The sequence below is a fragment of the Cucumis sativus genome, chromosome 2 (assembly GCF_000004075.3).
Source record: "Cucumis sativus cultivar 9930 chromosome 2, Cucumber_9930_V3, whole genome shotgun sequence".
Taxonomy (NCBI): domain Eukaryota; kingdom Viridiplantae; phylum Streptophyta; class Magnoliopsida; order Cucurbitales; family Cucurbitaceae; genus Cucumis; species Cucumis sativus.
In genome coordinates, this window is record NC_026656.2 from 12,581,142 (window position 1) to 12,597,645 (window position 16,504).

The 16,504-nt window shown below is 26.7% G+C and overlaps 1 protein-coding gene across 1 annotated transcript; it reads left to right on the top strand.

Moving 5' to 3' along the window:
• The first annotated feature begins 11,665 nt into the window (after positions 1-11,665).
• LOC101204888 (zinc finger CCHC domain-containing protein 10) lies at positions 11,666-13,495 on the top strand. The gene is made up of 2 exons (XM_011650947.2): positions 11,666-11,758; positions 12,297-13,495. The coding sequence occupies exon 2, from the start codon at positions 12,315-12,317 to the stop codon at positions 13,107-13,109; it is 795 nt and encodes a 264-aa protein (XP_011649249.1). The 5' UTR covers positions 11,666-11,758; positions 12,297-12,314; the 3' UTR covers positions 13,110-13,495.
• Positions 13,496-16,504: the final 3,009 nt, after the last annotated feature.

Sequence of the window (16,504 nt, forward strand, 5' to 3'; positions counted from 1 at the left end):
AGACAAATCTACATAATGATTAGACATTAAACTAACTAAAAAAAAACAACTTTATAGCGTCATTAACAACTAATTAATACAACGATAGATGTATCTTCTAAACCTAAGATTTGTACTAGAATTCAAAACCTAGAATTTGATACCTAATGACTCTAACATATCTCCTGTCATATCTCATAGTTTATTAAATGTGAATCATTCTTAGGTGTGTTAAATCTCACACGCCTCCTACAACAAATTACTAAAGAGAAAAGTGCATGTTAGTTAGCACATACATATAACTAGTGCTTACCGTCGATTCTTTACATGTTTTTTTAACCTTTTGTTGCATATAGTTGCACGATATCTCTTCTAACAACTCTCATTTTGATATCGCTAGTTCCTTCATGTATTTCTTCATTCTACCGTTAATTACGAAGAAAAAAATCACGTCATTCTAATGCTATGTTGGTTTAACGTGTTCATCCTTAATGTCAAATTTTTGGAACGCTTTTACTATGCTTTGTGTGTTTGATTTTATGAAACTTAATTTAGATTGGAAATTATCTTAAATTTGTATACCCTATATTTTGGGGGCTATTTATTAAGTTGATCCTAGGTTCTTATAATTCTCCCGATCAACGAGTGAAATAGTCCAAATATGATTGTTAAATTTGTTACTAGTATATGAATTAACTATTGAATGAGATTACGCCCACATGATCATTATCATCTTAGCAACATTTTGGCTAAATTTAGTGATTGTTGTGACATTTTCTTTGAGAGAAAAATTGTCCTAATTAAAGTTATTGTTTTCTTTTCCTCTCTCTTTTATCTCTTTTCATAAAAGTAAACTATGTCCTCTCAATCTTATAGTGTTTGTAGTTACAAATTCCTTATCAACTTAAGAGAGAAAGAGAAAGCAACTTTGGGAAAAGAAAGGTCTTTATAACAATCCTTATTTTTTTTCTTCTTTGAGAGACCCATGCATGGTTATTATAAGGTCCCTTTCCTCTCAAAGCAATGCAACTTTGTTTGAAGAGGGTCTTTCAAATCTTTTGTTGACATCTCTTTCAAAGGGGGAGAGGGTCCCTTCATGGGAGAGGGTAGCCTTTTGCAATTAGGGGGGGTGGTGGGTTTGACTTCAATTATAGGGATGGGACTTGGGAGAGGGGAAAAATAGAGGAGGTGATTGCATATTTTACATAATGGTGGCACTTTCTTTTCTATATAAAAAAAAATTGGATGAAAAAACTTCCCTCCACACAAATATGACTTGGTTTGGAATGGAATTGTTGTAGGTCTTAATATTTGCTGACATTTGTACTTTTAAAAGAATTCATAGTAAAATGAAATAAAATGGTATTTGAGATTAATTTAGTTGTATGAACTAACTTTTATCTCGATTGATTAATTTACAACTTATTATGATATATTTATTTGAATTTTATATAGCTTAATTTTAAATAAACTTATTTAATCAATAAAAGTTTAAGAAAAAGAATATTAAATTAATTTAGAAAAGGATAAATTCAAGATTGATAAATAGTTAGTAAAGGCAAAATAATTTTAGGAAAACTAAATATAAAACAAAACATCTATGATTTGCATGTTAATTTAAGTTAAGAGTTCCCATAATCTCTTTTTACCATTTTTAAAAGGATTGTTTTCGAATTTGAAATGGGTCATCTAAATTTAATTTCTATTTATTTTTCAGTGTGACGAAAAATCAAAATATTCATTGATGTTCGTTAATATATTCATAAATTAAATGTTTGATATTGATATTAGATATCTACACAATATCTTTATACATACTTGTAAAATATTGCTTCTAAAAATTTATCACCTATTTTATCCAATATGAATAGAAATATTGATGATGATATATATAACTTAGTTCGAGATTAGTAAAAACGACTTAATTAATAATCTAAACAAGTTTTCGAAATTTTTATGACTTACGTATATATATATTGATATTAAAGTTTATCTATGTGTATTTATCAATATATGTATAATTGAAATCTCAATTTCGATATCGACATTGATATTTTAACCTTGGAATGTGGTTGGTTTATATATGTATATATATGTAGTAAATCTCACTTGTTATTTCCGATCAAACTCTCTTTAATTTTATTGTTTCATATTGTTTAACAATCTCATTTTTGTTCCGTCTTCAATTTCTTATGTTGTCCAACACTTCTCTAATTTTCTCAGTAATCATGATTACATTTCAACTATATTTTTTCCTCTTTAGATTTAATGTTAATTATTATTCGATAAAATTGGAGATAATTTCAAATAATTACTTGTAAAATGAATATAAATTTGCCATCACTATACTCACATGAAAAAGAAAAGAAAAGAAAAAAGGAAACAAAGAAAAAGAAAGAATCTATCTTACAAATCTAAAAAAGATTAGATAATATACTTTCAAAGATTATAGATGCTTTAACAATAAAATAATACTTCATGCCAATTTTCCATTAGAGAAGGAATAATTTAATAAAATGAGATTGACAATATATAAAATGTGTTCACATGATAAAGAAAAAAAAATTCATAAAGTTGATTGCCAACTTGATAGTTATATTATAGTTTAGTTAATAGTCTTCAAGTTATTCCTAAATCATATTGTACTCATATTTTCTTTTCTTTTTATTTTGTAGCCAACCTTAAATTCTAATAAAGCATGCTTTAAACACACATTATATAGTCACATCCTTTCAAAAAAAAAAAATCCATATAAGAAAACATTTCATTCCTTGAATTGTGGTAGAATTGTGAAAATGTAAAATAATATTACTCTCTATACTTTTAATTTTATTCCAATTTTAATTAATTATTTTTTATACTTTCCTAAAGGTATGATTTATTTATTGAATGATAATTTTTGTAAGCGGACAAAACAACAACAATAATGATATAATAATAATTTTCACGTAGGTAAAAACATGTATTGTTTGATAATCATTTGGTTTTTTAAAATTATTAAGTTTATTTTTCACAATCATTTTCATGTTTTTCTTCAAGTAAAAGGGTTGATAGATTTCAAAAAAATATAAAACAAGATATTTAGATGATGAATGAATGTTTGTAGACTTAATTTTCAAAACTAAAACCCAAATAGTTACAAAAAAAAAAAAAAAAACTTCGGTGTTGTCAAGTTTATCTTTGTTAGAAGTGAAAGTTGACCTCATAAACCAACATAGGTTATTTTAGAAAATTTCTCGAGAGGTCATACAATATAAGATTATTTCAAGCTAAGTGTACTTATATGCATTTTTTAACCATACTTTCATATTCTCAAGATCTCTCTCATTTGAATGTGATACAGTCATTTTAGTTCATTCACATCACCTTCTAAACTCACCTCATCGTTAAATGGACTATAGTGAGTTTGATACATGTTCAAATCAATCTCAACTGTTGATAAGTAAAAGAACAATTTTGGTGTATGGATTAAATTTTGAATTTGAATTTTTGGAAACTAAGATGGATGGATTGAGTTTGGATTTAAGATGGATGGTGTGAGAGCAGTAAAAGAAGGGTAAAAAGGGAAAGGGTTAGAAATGCAAAATGTCAGAAAGGGAGTTAATCAAAGAGCCAATGGACACGCAAAGACAGTGATAAATAATGAAGGTAAGAAAATAGGAGGGCAAACAGGGAATATAAAGAAAGTTGAATCTGGGCAGCGAACAGCCGCTGCCGTTTTCAGAAAACAGAAAAACCTTTAAAAACACACCCCATAGTAACTTAGGGATTCGTAAAGTAAAATAAAAACAAAAAGTCTTGGATTTGAAAAAAGAGGGATGTGATTGGAAGGTGAGAGTTAGTCGCGGAGACAAGCGCGTGGATTCAAACATAAATAAATAAAAATAAGATTCGGTTTCGTTTCTAAAATTTTATTTGCCTGACAGAAAAAAAAAAACAGCGAATCGTTTCTGATCGGACACTTTGGTTTGATTGTGTACTTTGATGATCTCTTGCTTTTATCGTCCTTCTTCATTTTCATTTTCATTTCCATTTCCCTTTCCCTTTCACCCACCTTTCTCTTTTTCAATTAAATACTTTATATATATATATATATATATATATATATGTTTATATATTTTTCTAAAATAGTTTTTCACATTTATTTTATATAAAAAATATCTCTATTTTAAATTTTGCCTTTGATTTTAAAACAGTCTCTTCAGTTTTTTAATTTGATTCTTATATTTTAATATAATTTCCACTATAGCCTTGTTTTTAGTTAATAAATTTTAAATAATTAAATGAATATAATTCTATCCTCGACCAGTGGCTATAAATGTTTATTATTCATAAAATTTAAAATTTTTTAATGTATTGTAAATATTTTGTCAATTTTACTATTTTAACAATTTCCTTTACAATTAATTGAATTTCACTATATTTCATTACTTTCAAAAATTAAAATTAAATTTTAGTTGGCAAAAAGAAAATGAATACCTACACGTTTGGTTTTAGTTTTTTAGAATTAAATCTATAAACACTTATTTCAATTATAACTTTTTATTTTATTATTTACATTTTTTTTGTTAATATTATTTACATTTTCTTTTTGTTAATATTTTCAAAAAAATAAAGTAAGATGAATATCATTATAAATATTTGAGAAGCAACCAATTTAATTTTCAAACATTAAAGATAAAAAATCAAGTAGTTACTAAAGTTACAGGATTGTTTTATTTTTGTTTTTAATCGTAGTTTTACCAACAAAATTTATTTTGAATGATTTAAAACAAATTTTCATATAATTTAACTGAGTTTGAATTCTATTTTGGTCCCTAAACTTTTAAAAATATTTGTTAGTTCCTGAACTTAAAAGAAAGCTTACCTACTTGGATTATGTTAATTCTATAGTGGAATGATTAAACAACTTCTATATTTGGATGACTAGACCCTATAATCTTCGTTGTATTAGTTTAAATCAAAGAACTTTAAGTAGACAAGTAAAATAGGATTGGCATATCTATGTGTTCACATCCACAAGAAGGTAAAATAAACTACAAAGAATAAAATAAGTACAACACTTTTATAAAATACACTATGAAACTACGAACAAAAATTCATTTAATGAATCACAAAACATTAAAGAAAAAAAACACCCAATGAATAAAAAAATATCTTCAACTTGAGGCACTATCCGATAAAATATCAACCTACCTTTAGTCTTTAAATAAAAATTAAAATCTTAGACTTTGAAAGATGGTTATCTTATTTGACGACTTAATCATCTAAAAATAAAAGCTTTCTCATAATTCTGATAAGATTAGTTTGGTGCAAAGTTTTATAAATATCTGCAAAAGTTTTATTTTGATTTTGGTTATAGGATTTAGATTTCAAATTTAGAATTCCAAATTTTAATATATTCCATTTAATGCAATTTATGATCATAAGTCTTCCTACGTTTTGATTTTGTATATGAAAACTTTGGTAATTGTTTATTTGTTTTTTACTATTTGTTTAAACATTAGAGTTTAAATTGTAAATGTTGTTGGATGGATTTGTATGGAAATCTCTAAAAACTGTTGACACCAATGATCTTGCAGAGAATTAGGTGATTACGTCACTGAGGACACGTGGGCGGTTGAGACTAAAGACTGAGGATACAGCAAATTTAATATATATATATATATATATTATACTATGAAAGAAAGAAAGAAAAAAGGAATTGTAATATTTGATTATATAGTGGAGAGTAGGGTCCACGCGCCAATTGATTAGATGTGATGGAGGCATCAATGACCCACTCCCCAATTATATATAATTTCCCTTTTTTTCTTCTCAAAAATAATTTTAAGAAAATTAAAAAAAATTAAACAACGAGGCTATTGGAAGAGAAGAGAGTTTCGATTATATATGGTGTCATGCTGACGTTATGAGGTTTAGTCAATAACATGATCTGCCACGTCGCATGTTTCAAACTTAAACCCAACTTTTAACCATCTAATCACTAAACTTCATCACACACACATATACACATATATATATCTATTATGAGATGAGAATATCAACTTCTTCCATTCTAATTATTTTAATATTCTATAGATTATTTTAATTTAAATAACGATAGTCTATTTGAAATGTAAACAAAATAGTAAACGTAAGTTTATTTTTATGGTTTTTTTTCTTTTTTTTTTTGCCATTTTATATGGATATACATATTTGTCTCTATGCACTACAATACACATGAGTATACAAAACAAAATTTTACATAAATTTAAGTGGAAGTTTATAAAGGTATTTAATTTTACATAAATTTAACATTAATTAGACAAAACAAAATAATTTTTTAAAGATTTCTAAAAGGGTTGAGAGGCAAGAATAAAGGTTGACGGGAAGTTGGTAGGATGTTTGATTATATATGAATATGTTGGTGAGATGCTCTATATAGAAAGAAAAAAAAAAGGTTGTGACTTGCATAATAATTAATTTAGTACTTTCTTATCATATCATGTCATTTTCGTTATGGATTTTCTTTATTTTGATATACTTCAGTGTTACCATTGCACACCATTGAACGTATCTACCTTTCAATTTTAAATTATTAAATTAGTTGAGTAAGCTTCGAAATAGCTTAACAATTAGTATTGATAAAATGTTACTGAGTATTATTGAAAGAACTACTTATATCTTAGTTTGACCGTATTTGTTGAATTTTGAAATTTAACAATATCCTATAGTAGTTTTAATCAAATGGATATTTGATAATTTTGCTTTTGTTTGTAGTAGTTTTACTTTACATTTTTTTTTCTAACCCATGAAGGATAATGGTTCAAGTAGTACTGTTTAACATATTCTACGCTCTAATGTGTTTGATATTCATTTCAACTATGTTTTATTTTTATACAAAAAATCAAATATCGGTTTTGTTAAATAGTTGGTAAGTGAAAATAAAAATTGTGTTAAAGAACGTTGGTGATGAGTGAGAAGCTCCTAACATGATAATTGGTGGTGAAGTGCTCTATATTGACGTAAATATAAGTTTAATTTTTTATATTGATTATTTAGAATTTGGATATTCCTTACAATCTTATAAAGAATGGTAGTTTATGGCAGAATTGCAAACCCTTGTTTATGAGATAGACATGATCAACATCCATCGGTGCAACTTATTTTAAAAATATTTCGATTCATTTTGCTCTGTTTGAAATCAACGTACTATTAAATAAATTATAACATTTATAATTAGGATAATTTAGTCCTAATTAAAATAATTTCAGACGAAAAACGAAGCTAAATAAATAGTTTCTAGGAAAAGAAATAAATTTGTTGAGGAGATTGACCCTAACCTTTTCTAGAATATTTATATTTGTATTCATGTGGGCATGAGAGCTAAAGAAGCTATCTAATGTCTTTAAAGTATAGACTAAACAACTATATACCTCAAACATATACACTTTAACTTCAATATATTAATTTCATACTTCAAAACTCAATAGAGTAGTGCCTTGAACAATCTCTAAACTTGTTAACATTGTTAGAACTCAGAAAACATTATTCAAATAATATACAGTAACTAAAACACTAAAGATTTGTCTAGGTAACAGTCTAAATACTTGATGTCAGTTAGATTTATTTTTGGTTTATGACGATTTAGATTATGTTTTATGTTTGTTAGATTCATTGAATTCAACAAATATGTGTTTGACAAACAATTTAAAATATGTTTATAGAATGGAACTGTTTTTTTGTTTATGCAATCTAAACTATTTGGTCCACTTGACGATCTAGAAATGTACTAGATCATATTTTAGAAACTTAATTAACCTTTTAAAATTATAAAATAAATAGTATTACAAAATAACTAAGTATACATTCTTCTAAAAGCATATAACATGTCCATAAGTAAATTTATAAATACGATTTTAAACTATTGTTTGAACTAACTAGAATTCAATTTCTAAACATACTACCAAAATCATATACAAAAACGTCACATAATACAACCTAATTTTCAAATTAGAGTTTTTAGATTTTAAGTTCGGATACAAATTGTTTAAATTGTTGATTGAAAAAAAAACAAAGTTAGTACGTAGTACAAAGATTGTAAAAGTTAAGAGAATTTTGGAAATGAAACATAGTTCAAAGCTAGCCATGTTAATTAGAAAAATAGTAAAAAGGACATGGAAGTGCATAGGGAATCAAATACTTTGGTATATAAAACATATAATATATATATATACTTTTGCAGAAGAAAAGGGGGATTGTATAGAGTTTCCTTTGTTGATCAAATTCCCAACAGTTTGACAAAGTTGTGTCATTTTTTTGTTGGCAAGGGTTACATATTGTGGGAACAGTATCCAATTTCTATCTGTACCCTTTGTGTAGGCAGATGCTACTGCATAATCTACATCTTTCTTCCCAAAGTTTCACAAATGAAAGTACACACAACAAATATGAAAGTTATGTTTGTTTTTTAATCACTTTTTTCACTCTACCACATGATCAGTCATCAATAATGAATATATGTTCATTCCCATGGATTTCAATTGATTTTTGTTATTTTGAGAAAGAAAGTCATTTGAAGTCTCTAATGGAAAGTTTGGAGCAAAAAGCAAACTATTATAGTTGGATTACAATAGTTTTTGTGTTTGAGAGAGTATATTATATTAGTTTAGGTTATCATACAATGTCTTTGCAAATATTAAATAGTGTAACAAAGAATAACAAAATGATGAAAATGAAATAGTAAAAACCGTAACAAATGAAGGATTTTGAAATAGTTAATCCCACGAACCATGGTTTTATATTTTATTTTCTTTGTCAAGAAGTTTCTTCAAAATCTTTGACCAAAATTCTAAAGGCCATCTTCAATTCTCTTTTGAACCAAAAATCTGTCAAGATTGCGTTTCCAATTCTCGTTTGAAGATCATCAAACTCTACCTATAAATAGAAGTTTTCTCTCTCTTTCTTGAACGCAACTAAGAAGAAACCAAAAAAAAAAAAAAAAAGCATGAAGGTATGTTTCTGCCTTCAACTATGTATAACATTCTTACAATATCGCGACTCATTTAAATCTTGACTAATAAATAAATATTTTTATCTGCTCTCTAGGAGTAGGTGTTGTTCACCGATTATTAATAAATCTCTTCATTTTTCTCGTGGTTCCCTTAGTTAACAATCTAGCTTTTAAGTAACAAAACCAAGTAATCTGTTTTACGTTTTCATGATGTTTCTAACTTCCTTAATGTATTTTTTTTTATAAAAAAGTTTCTATTTTGGTCCCTAAAATTTGCATTGTATTCTATTTTAATCCATAAACTTTTAAAGTTTGGTCCATGTCATTAGGACTCGGTTAACTATGAAATCATCATATTTCTGTTACTTAAATTCATAAATAAAAAAAGTCTTGCTAATTTATGAACCTTCATGTAACACATAAATATATAAATGAACACAAATATCAAATAAACCCAAAAACTAATTTTCAAAAACTCAAATCCATTGCAACCCTTCTATCACTATTTTCAAATTAGAATTTTGAAGCATGATCATATAAACATTGAGTAGTAAAAAAAAACTAACATGTTGGTGTTAACAACTATGACAAACTAAAATAAACCAAAACAACGAGATAAATACAATACATTTATAAAATAAACTCTATGAAATTATAGATAAATATTTTCGAGAATGAATTGCATCACCCCTTCCTAAAAATAAAAAAAAAGGAAGAAGAAGAATTAGGAATCTAAACTTTGAGGTACTAAATATGATGTTCGTTATGAAGGGTTATTTTTTCTAGAACACTACTTTCTAAAAAGATATTTATTATAAAAGTTTGAATTTTAGTTGTTATTGGGACAATCTTACCAGTGGAATATGTTTCAATCATAGCTTTAAACATCTCAAAACTATATTCGATAACTTAAGCTAGGGTTATTTAAAAAATAAAAAGATATGAAAAATCGATCTAACATAATTCCATTTGCGTGGTTTAGGTTGAAATAAATGAAAATTTTATGGATTGAGTTGATTGATGAGTTCACAGTTCAACTCAACTATAAACTAATTTAAAAGGTATATTATTTAGTTATTGTATAATTATAATTATATTTTAGTTTGATTTGTAGTGGGTTGGGTTGGGTTGTACAATTGTTGGGTAATTTAGGAGAAAAAGAAGAGACCTGCCCTCATCTTCTTCCACTCAGCTGCAAATGTTTTCTTTTTTAATGAAAAACCCTTTAACTGATCTTTATTTTTCAAAGGGTAAATTTGCTACAATGAACTTAATATTCCTGTGATAGGGCCTTCCCATATATACCCAAGCCCAACCTCAAGCCCAATCAAAATAAGTCCTAATCTATCTTTTCTTTTTTAATATTTAGTTGAGTGGCTCCTAGATTAAACCTCTCACCCCACCGGATGAAGTGCACATTAAGAAAAGAAAAAAAAGTAATAACGAGAAAGAAAATAAGAAAAAATCCAGCAAATACACAAAATATAGTCCACGAATTTCAAGAAAAATAAATTCAAGAGAATGGAAAGATAAATAGAAAAGTCAAAGAAATTATATAGCAAGTAAAATAGTGTTGAATATTTTGCACAAAACTAACAAAATGTATCTCATAATATAATTAAACCAAATAAAATAATAACACATAAAAGTAAGAACACACGAAATAAAGAGATGGTTACAAATATAGTAATTAGACTCAAAATAATTAAGTATATAACAATATTTTAATTTTTTTTATAAAATATAGCAAAATCTGTCAAAATCTATTAAGGATAGAAATCTACCACAAATTATAATTACTCCAAAATAAACCTAGAAGAATAAGAAATTTCTAACCAGACAAGATGAAGTGAAATATTTTAAACCATACAACAAAATTATAATGGGATATGTAGATGACATATAAATGAAATAATAATGTAGCAATTAAATTTTAGTGGGAACAATTTGTGCTTTTTTTTTAATGTATTAAGGTTAAGATTTGAAATTTTAAAAAATAAAAATCAATCTGAGCTATAAAATTTAATTTTTTGGTGAAATGTTATATTTTTTACAATTTGTCTAAATTTTTTTATGATCTACTAATATACCGAAACCTTTTTATATACTTATAATTTTTCAAAAAAATATTATTATATTAATAATGCCATAGTTATATTTGCGATGTCTCTTTCTTTAACTAAATAAATTAACTTAATTATCCAATATTTAAAATATTGTATTTTTATATTAATAGCCAATAAATTAACTTAATTATCCAATATTTAAAATATTGTATTTTTATATTAATAGCCATGTTGTGTTATTGATTACTATTTAAAAAAAAAACAATACGAGTCTAATTTACGTTTTTTGTTGTACTTAGTAACTATTTTAAATTTATAAAAAATAAAAATAGTAAAAAAACAAATTTGATAAAATATTTAACAATATAACGACATTTTCAGATTCTATCGATGATAAATATTAATATACTTATTTGTCATTATTTAAAATACTTTTTACAAATTTGTCAGTTTTTGCTAATTTGTTAATTTAAAAATAAAATTTTCATCTATCAACTTTCTATTTTCGATTTTTTCAATTTAAAAATAAATTAATGTAAAGTGAACTATCTATTTTCTTTTTTTATATATAATTTTTTAAAGAAAAATCATAGTGACCCGACCCGACCGAATTCGGGTTCTTATAAAAGCCCCGTCTACTGTCCGTCCTCCATATTTCTCATTCCATTCGAGATTTTGTACGAACTGGATTTTGCTAAATCTTCAAACCCTAAGGAAGGTATGTACCCACTACGATTTCTCTACTTTCGATGGATTTTCAAGCTTTGATAGCTCCAAACATTGCCTAATTACACTCGATCTTTCGGATTTTACCTTTTTCCTTACGAACCAGATCGGTGTTCTACTCCAGTTACGATTTGTTAATAAGAAACATTAGATTTTTGTTGTGATTATGTTGTTTTAAGCTATACTTTTCTCTGATTTTATTCTAATTCCCTCCCTCCTACTGTAACTATTGGAAACCCTAAATTAATTGTTCTTTGCTCTTTTCTTGGTTTTTTTTGTGTTCTTTACTTTTTGTACGATTTATCTGCTCGTAATCTAGGGATTTTTTCTTATGGTCTTATTCTTCCAATTTATCTTCCACCCGGGTATTTATTTATATTTAGATTTGGAAGTCTTAGAATGATTTGTAAGAAGGAAACCTGATACTTCTTGTTTCGTTTTTCTCGTTATGTCTGTTTGCTCTTAATTTTGGTAATTCATCGCGATCCTATTCTAAAGTTTCTGATTGCTCGTCGTGTGTTTGGATTCAGATATTGAAAAAACAAACCATGTCTAGTAAGAAGGAAGAGAAGTCGCAAGCTGCTGCTGAAAGGATTAAGGCTGCCGCTCTTAGTGCTGCAAAAGGTCTTAGTCGTGCCCAGGCCGAACGTGCTGCTGCGGCTGCTGCTCGGAATGTTAATGCTTATGGGCAGAAGGAAGAAGGGCCTAGCAGATGGCAGGAGAAAAGGGAAGCAAAGAGGCAGATGTATTTGATGAGTACTGAAAAGGCAGTAAGATTAGGTGAAAGAAAAGACATTAAGGGCTCTATGTCTGGTGCTGGTGGAGCTGCTGCACAATGCCAGAAATGTTATCAGATGGGACACTGGACCTACGAATGCAAAAACGAACGAGTTTACATATCTCGTCCATCTCGAACTCAACAACTAAAAAATCCAAAGCTGAGGATGAAGATGGAAGTCTCATTGGAGTTGGACAACCCAGATCCTGGTGAGGAGAAGAAGCCCAAGAAGCATTCGAAGAAGAAAAGTAAAAGAAAGCATCGGTCCAATGCAAAATCCAATAGCGACAGTGAGGCCTCTGTGTTTGAGACTGATAGTGGGTCCTCCTCAGTTACTGAATCTGACGATTCTTCTGAAGAAAGCAGTTCAGATTACAGTTCTTCATCCGAATCAGAGAGTGAAAGGAGTCGAAGAAGGAGAAAGAAGCAGAAGAGGGGGAGAAGAAAGAGGAGGTACAGTTCATCTTCTGATTCTTCTGATTCAGACTCAAGGTCCGAATCAGAATCTGATTCTGATAATGAACGTAGTAGGAGGAAGAGCCGACGACACAGCAGAAAACGCTAGTTAAGGGGGATCGAGTGAAGCGGATTAGAATTGTCGATAAATCATGGCAATTGTAGTCAGTTTAGAGATTTGAGTTTCATTCAGTTTCTTGTTTGGGAAGATCTGAAGTTTGGGGTTTCATTTTTGATTTTAGCAACTACTTCCCTTCCTTTGTTCTCTTCTTAGCTCTTATGAATGTATAAATTGTTGTTTATGCTTTACTTTCTATAACTGTTATGTTTACATATGTTGGTTCTTGAATAAATTTTGGTTAATGTTTATTTGTCGATGTCGCACCCAATTTCAGGAGTGCAGTTCTAAAGATTGGTGTTGAAATGTGATTGTAATACATGAGAAAGATAGTTAGATTACAAACTGTTGGAAGAAAATGGAATAGGGATTTCAAATTGGACTTAGCCCTCAATTCAAATGTGGATTTATATGGGTATGGATTGAATTCATTTCCTCTATCTTCTATATGCAATGATGTTGTTCACTCAAATTGACCTGAGCATAGAGTTTAGCAGATTAAGTTCAGTGTGGTTTTTCTCTCCCCTCCAAGACTTTCTGGGATTAGAGGAACTCTTACTCTTGTATGAAAAAGCTAAATACCTATTACCTAGAAACATATCTACAAAAGCTTCCTATCGCAATCTAATTTGCACTTACAAATTTTTCTCTCTTCTCATTTACCAGCATTATTATATATAGGAACAATTGCAATTTTAAAATAGAGACAAACGTAGAGATGACAATAGATGATCGAGTGTTTGAGAACAATTTTCTTAAATTGTTTAACTTTCTAGGAGAATGTTTAATTATTCTTAAAAAAATAAGATTAGCTATTCTATGATTTTAGAACTAAAACCTTAATTATAGTTGTGCAATACACCTCAAGGAATTAGAGATTCCTTGTTTAGCTTCTTTCCCTAAAACACGGTTTTGTGACAATCTTTGTTGATTATATTGTGGAAGGTGCAATGTTGGAACCACAATAATAATAATCTTATCTAGTTTGATGATATGTTTCTTGCATATTCATCAATAAATTGGACAATTAATTCTTGGGTCAAGAAGACATGTCTGCAATTGAAATTGGACAATTAATTCTTGGGTCAAGAAGACATGTCTGCAATTGAAAAAGGTGGTAGCTTCAGACTTTATCATTTCTATTCTTGAGTAAAAAAACTTGTTTACACGTTGATTCTTGAAGTTGGAATTAGTATAAATTTTCTTTGCAAATTATTCTCTTGTTACATGCTTTTGATTCATAATAGCTTATCAAAACTTTTTGAGTCCCATCCTACTTCCTTTTATTGCTTATAGTTTTTACAATTTCTTTTTGTAGGTTTATTGCATGTGTTCTTTTTCTCCAATTCTTGCATATTCTTGTGACCCATTTTGTACTAAGGACCTTTCAAATATCTTCTTGAGCTCAAACCCAAGAAAACATTCAAAAACCAAGAAAACATTCAATCATCTATAGGTTGTCCCATTTCAAAAAGGGTAATATATATATATATATGACACGAAGGAACAAATTTAAAAGGTATTTTGTATCTTGTTATATGTATTATCTCTTTAGCATGTAGGGGACGATATAGGCTTTTTCTATTCTGTCCTATCCTCTTATTCGAAGTATATATTTTAATTAGTTGAATTAAGACAACGAGGAGGATCAAATCATTTTTACTTCAAAATTAAAAAATAAAATTAAAACAAACTTTGATAATAACATTTGATTAATTAATAAACAAATTATTATTTTTCTATTTTTGAATGTGAAAATGAGACAGAATTCAAAGAAGTCTGGCCATTGTCCCATATATTTACGTACCTATATTTGTCATACTACAAAATTGTAGAATTATTCCTCCCTAAAAAACCAAGGATTGAAAATGAGAACCTGACTTTAATTTTTTCCTATTTTAGAAATTGATGGATGGTGATCCATGCTTTCAAAAAAAATAAAAAAAATTACATTTTTTATATTTTCTTTAAAAATCAAGAAATTGAAACTAAAATAACATGTCAATATTGTTCAAATTACACCAATAATTTTAATATTATAATATTAACCACAAACAAAATTATATTGAGAGATTTTATGAATAGCAAAAATTAATTGAAATTTAATATAGCAAAATCTATCCCTAGTTTTAATTTTTTTAAATTATATTTTGTAAACGGTTTTAAATTTTGGTTATATTTAAAATTCATCCAAATATAACCTTTTTTATAATATATAAATCTTAATAATCATAGTAATTATTTATTATGTATACAAATTATTATTATTAGTTTGTTTGAAGTATGACTAAAAAGCATTTCATATAACTTTGAACTGGCTTACCATGTTATGTAAAGTTTAAAAGTTATATTAAAGTAATAAATTCAATAATAATCAACATTTTAAATAAAAATAACTTTAATCTTATAATTAAAATAAAGTTATTTTGTATTCCCATTTACAATTAAAGGGTTTATTTTATTAAAAATTTCATTATTAATTATAATACTTCCTGTCTAATTATGCAACAAAAAATTTAAAATAATAATTTTTTAAATTGATAAATTTCTTTATTCATAGTATAAATTCAAATTACAGAGTTTTATAATAAAATCATTATCATTTTATAAATACAAATGTTTTACTATTAAACTTAACTAAGAAATCTTTAAGAATTAGAGGGAAATTTTGTAAAAACAAATGTTAATGATTCACAAGTAATAAATTATAATGAAAAAAAAAGATAAAATTATTATATTATATATTTGAAATCACATGATTTTTCTGTCACCATAAATTCTCTCCTTATTCTATAATTTACCTAAAAGGCAATTTATCTAATACATTATTTTTTAAAAAGATCACACCATAAATTAATCAAATAATCACAATATAAAAATAACTTCAAAATCTAATGTTTGTTATAATACCCAATTAAATATATTTTAAAAAAGGATTAAACTCAATTAAAATTAAAATCTTCTCAAAACAAATTTTTAATCTAAACAACTTTTCAATATATCTTAACTAACTTTGATTTATTAACTCTTAACTAACCATCTATCCATTTTAATTATCTTCAAATAAATTTTACTTAATAAAAGTAATTCACAAATATTTAAATTTTACTCCAAATTTCCTAAACTAAACACAATCTTTTAATATTCAATATTAATAAAATATTTTAATATAAATATATTTTCAATAAAACCAACCAATCTTTAAATATTTCATCCTTTATTATATTTTCAATAAAACAAACAAACATTCAAAATTCTCCAATACTAACAAAATCATTTAATATCTCAACAGTTTTTTTTAAAAAAATATATTTTCAATAAAACAAAAAAATATTAAAAAAATCTCAAATACTAACAAAAAAAACTTTTAATATATCTCATCACTT

Coding starts and splice junctions, on each gene's coding strand:
- LOC101204888 (XM_011650947.2), top strand. CDS start 12,315: ATGTCTAGTAAGAAGGAAGAGAAGTCGCAAGCTGCTGCTGAAAGGATT.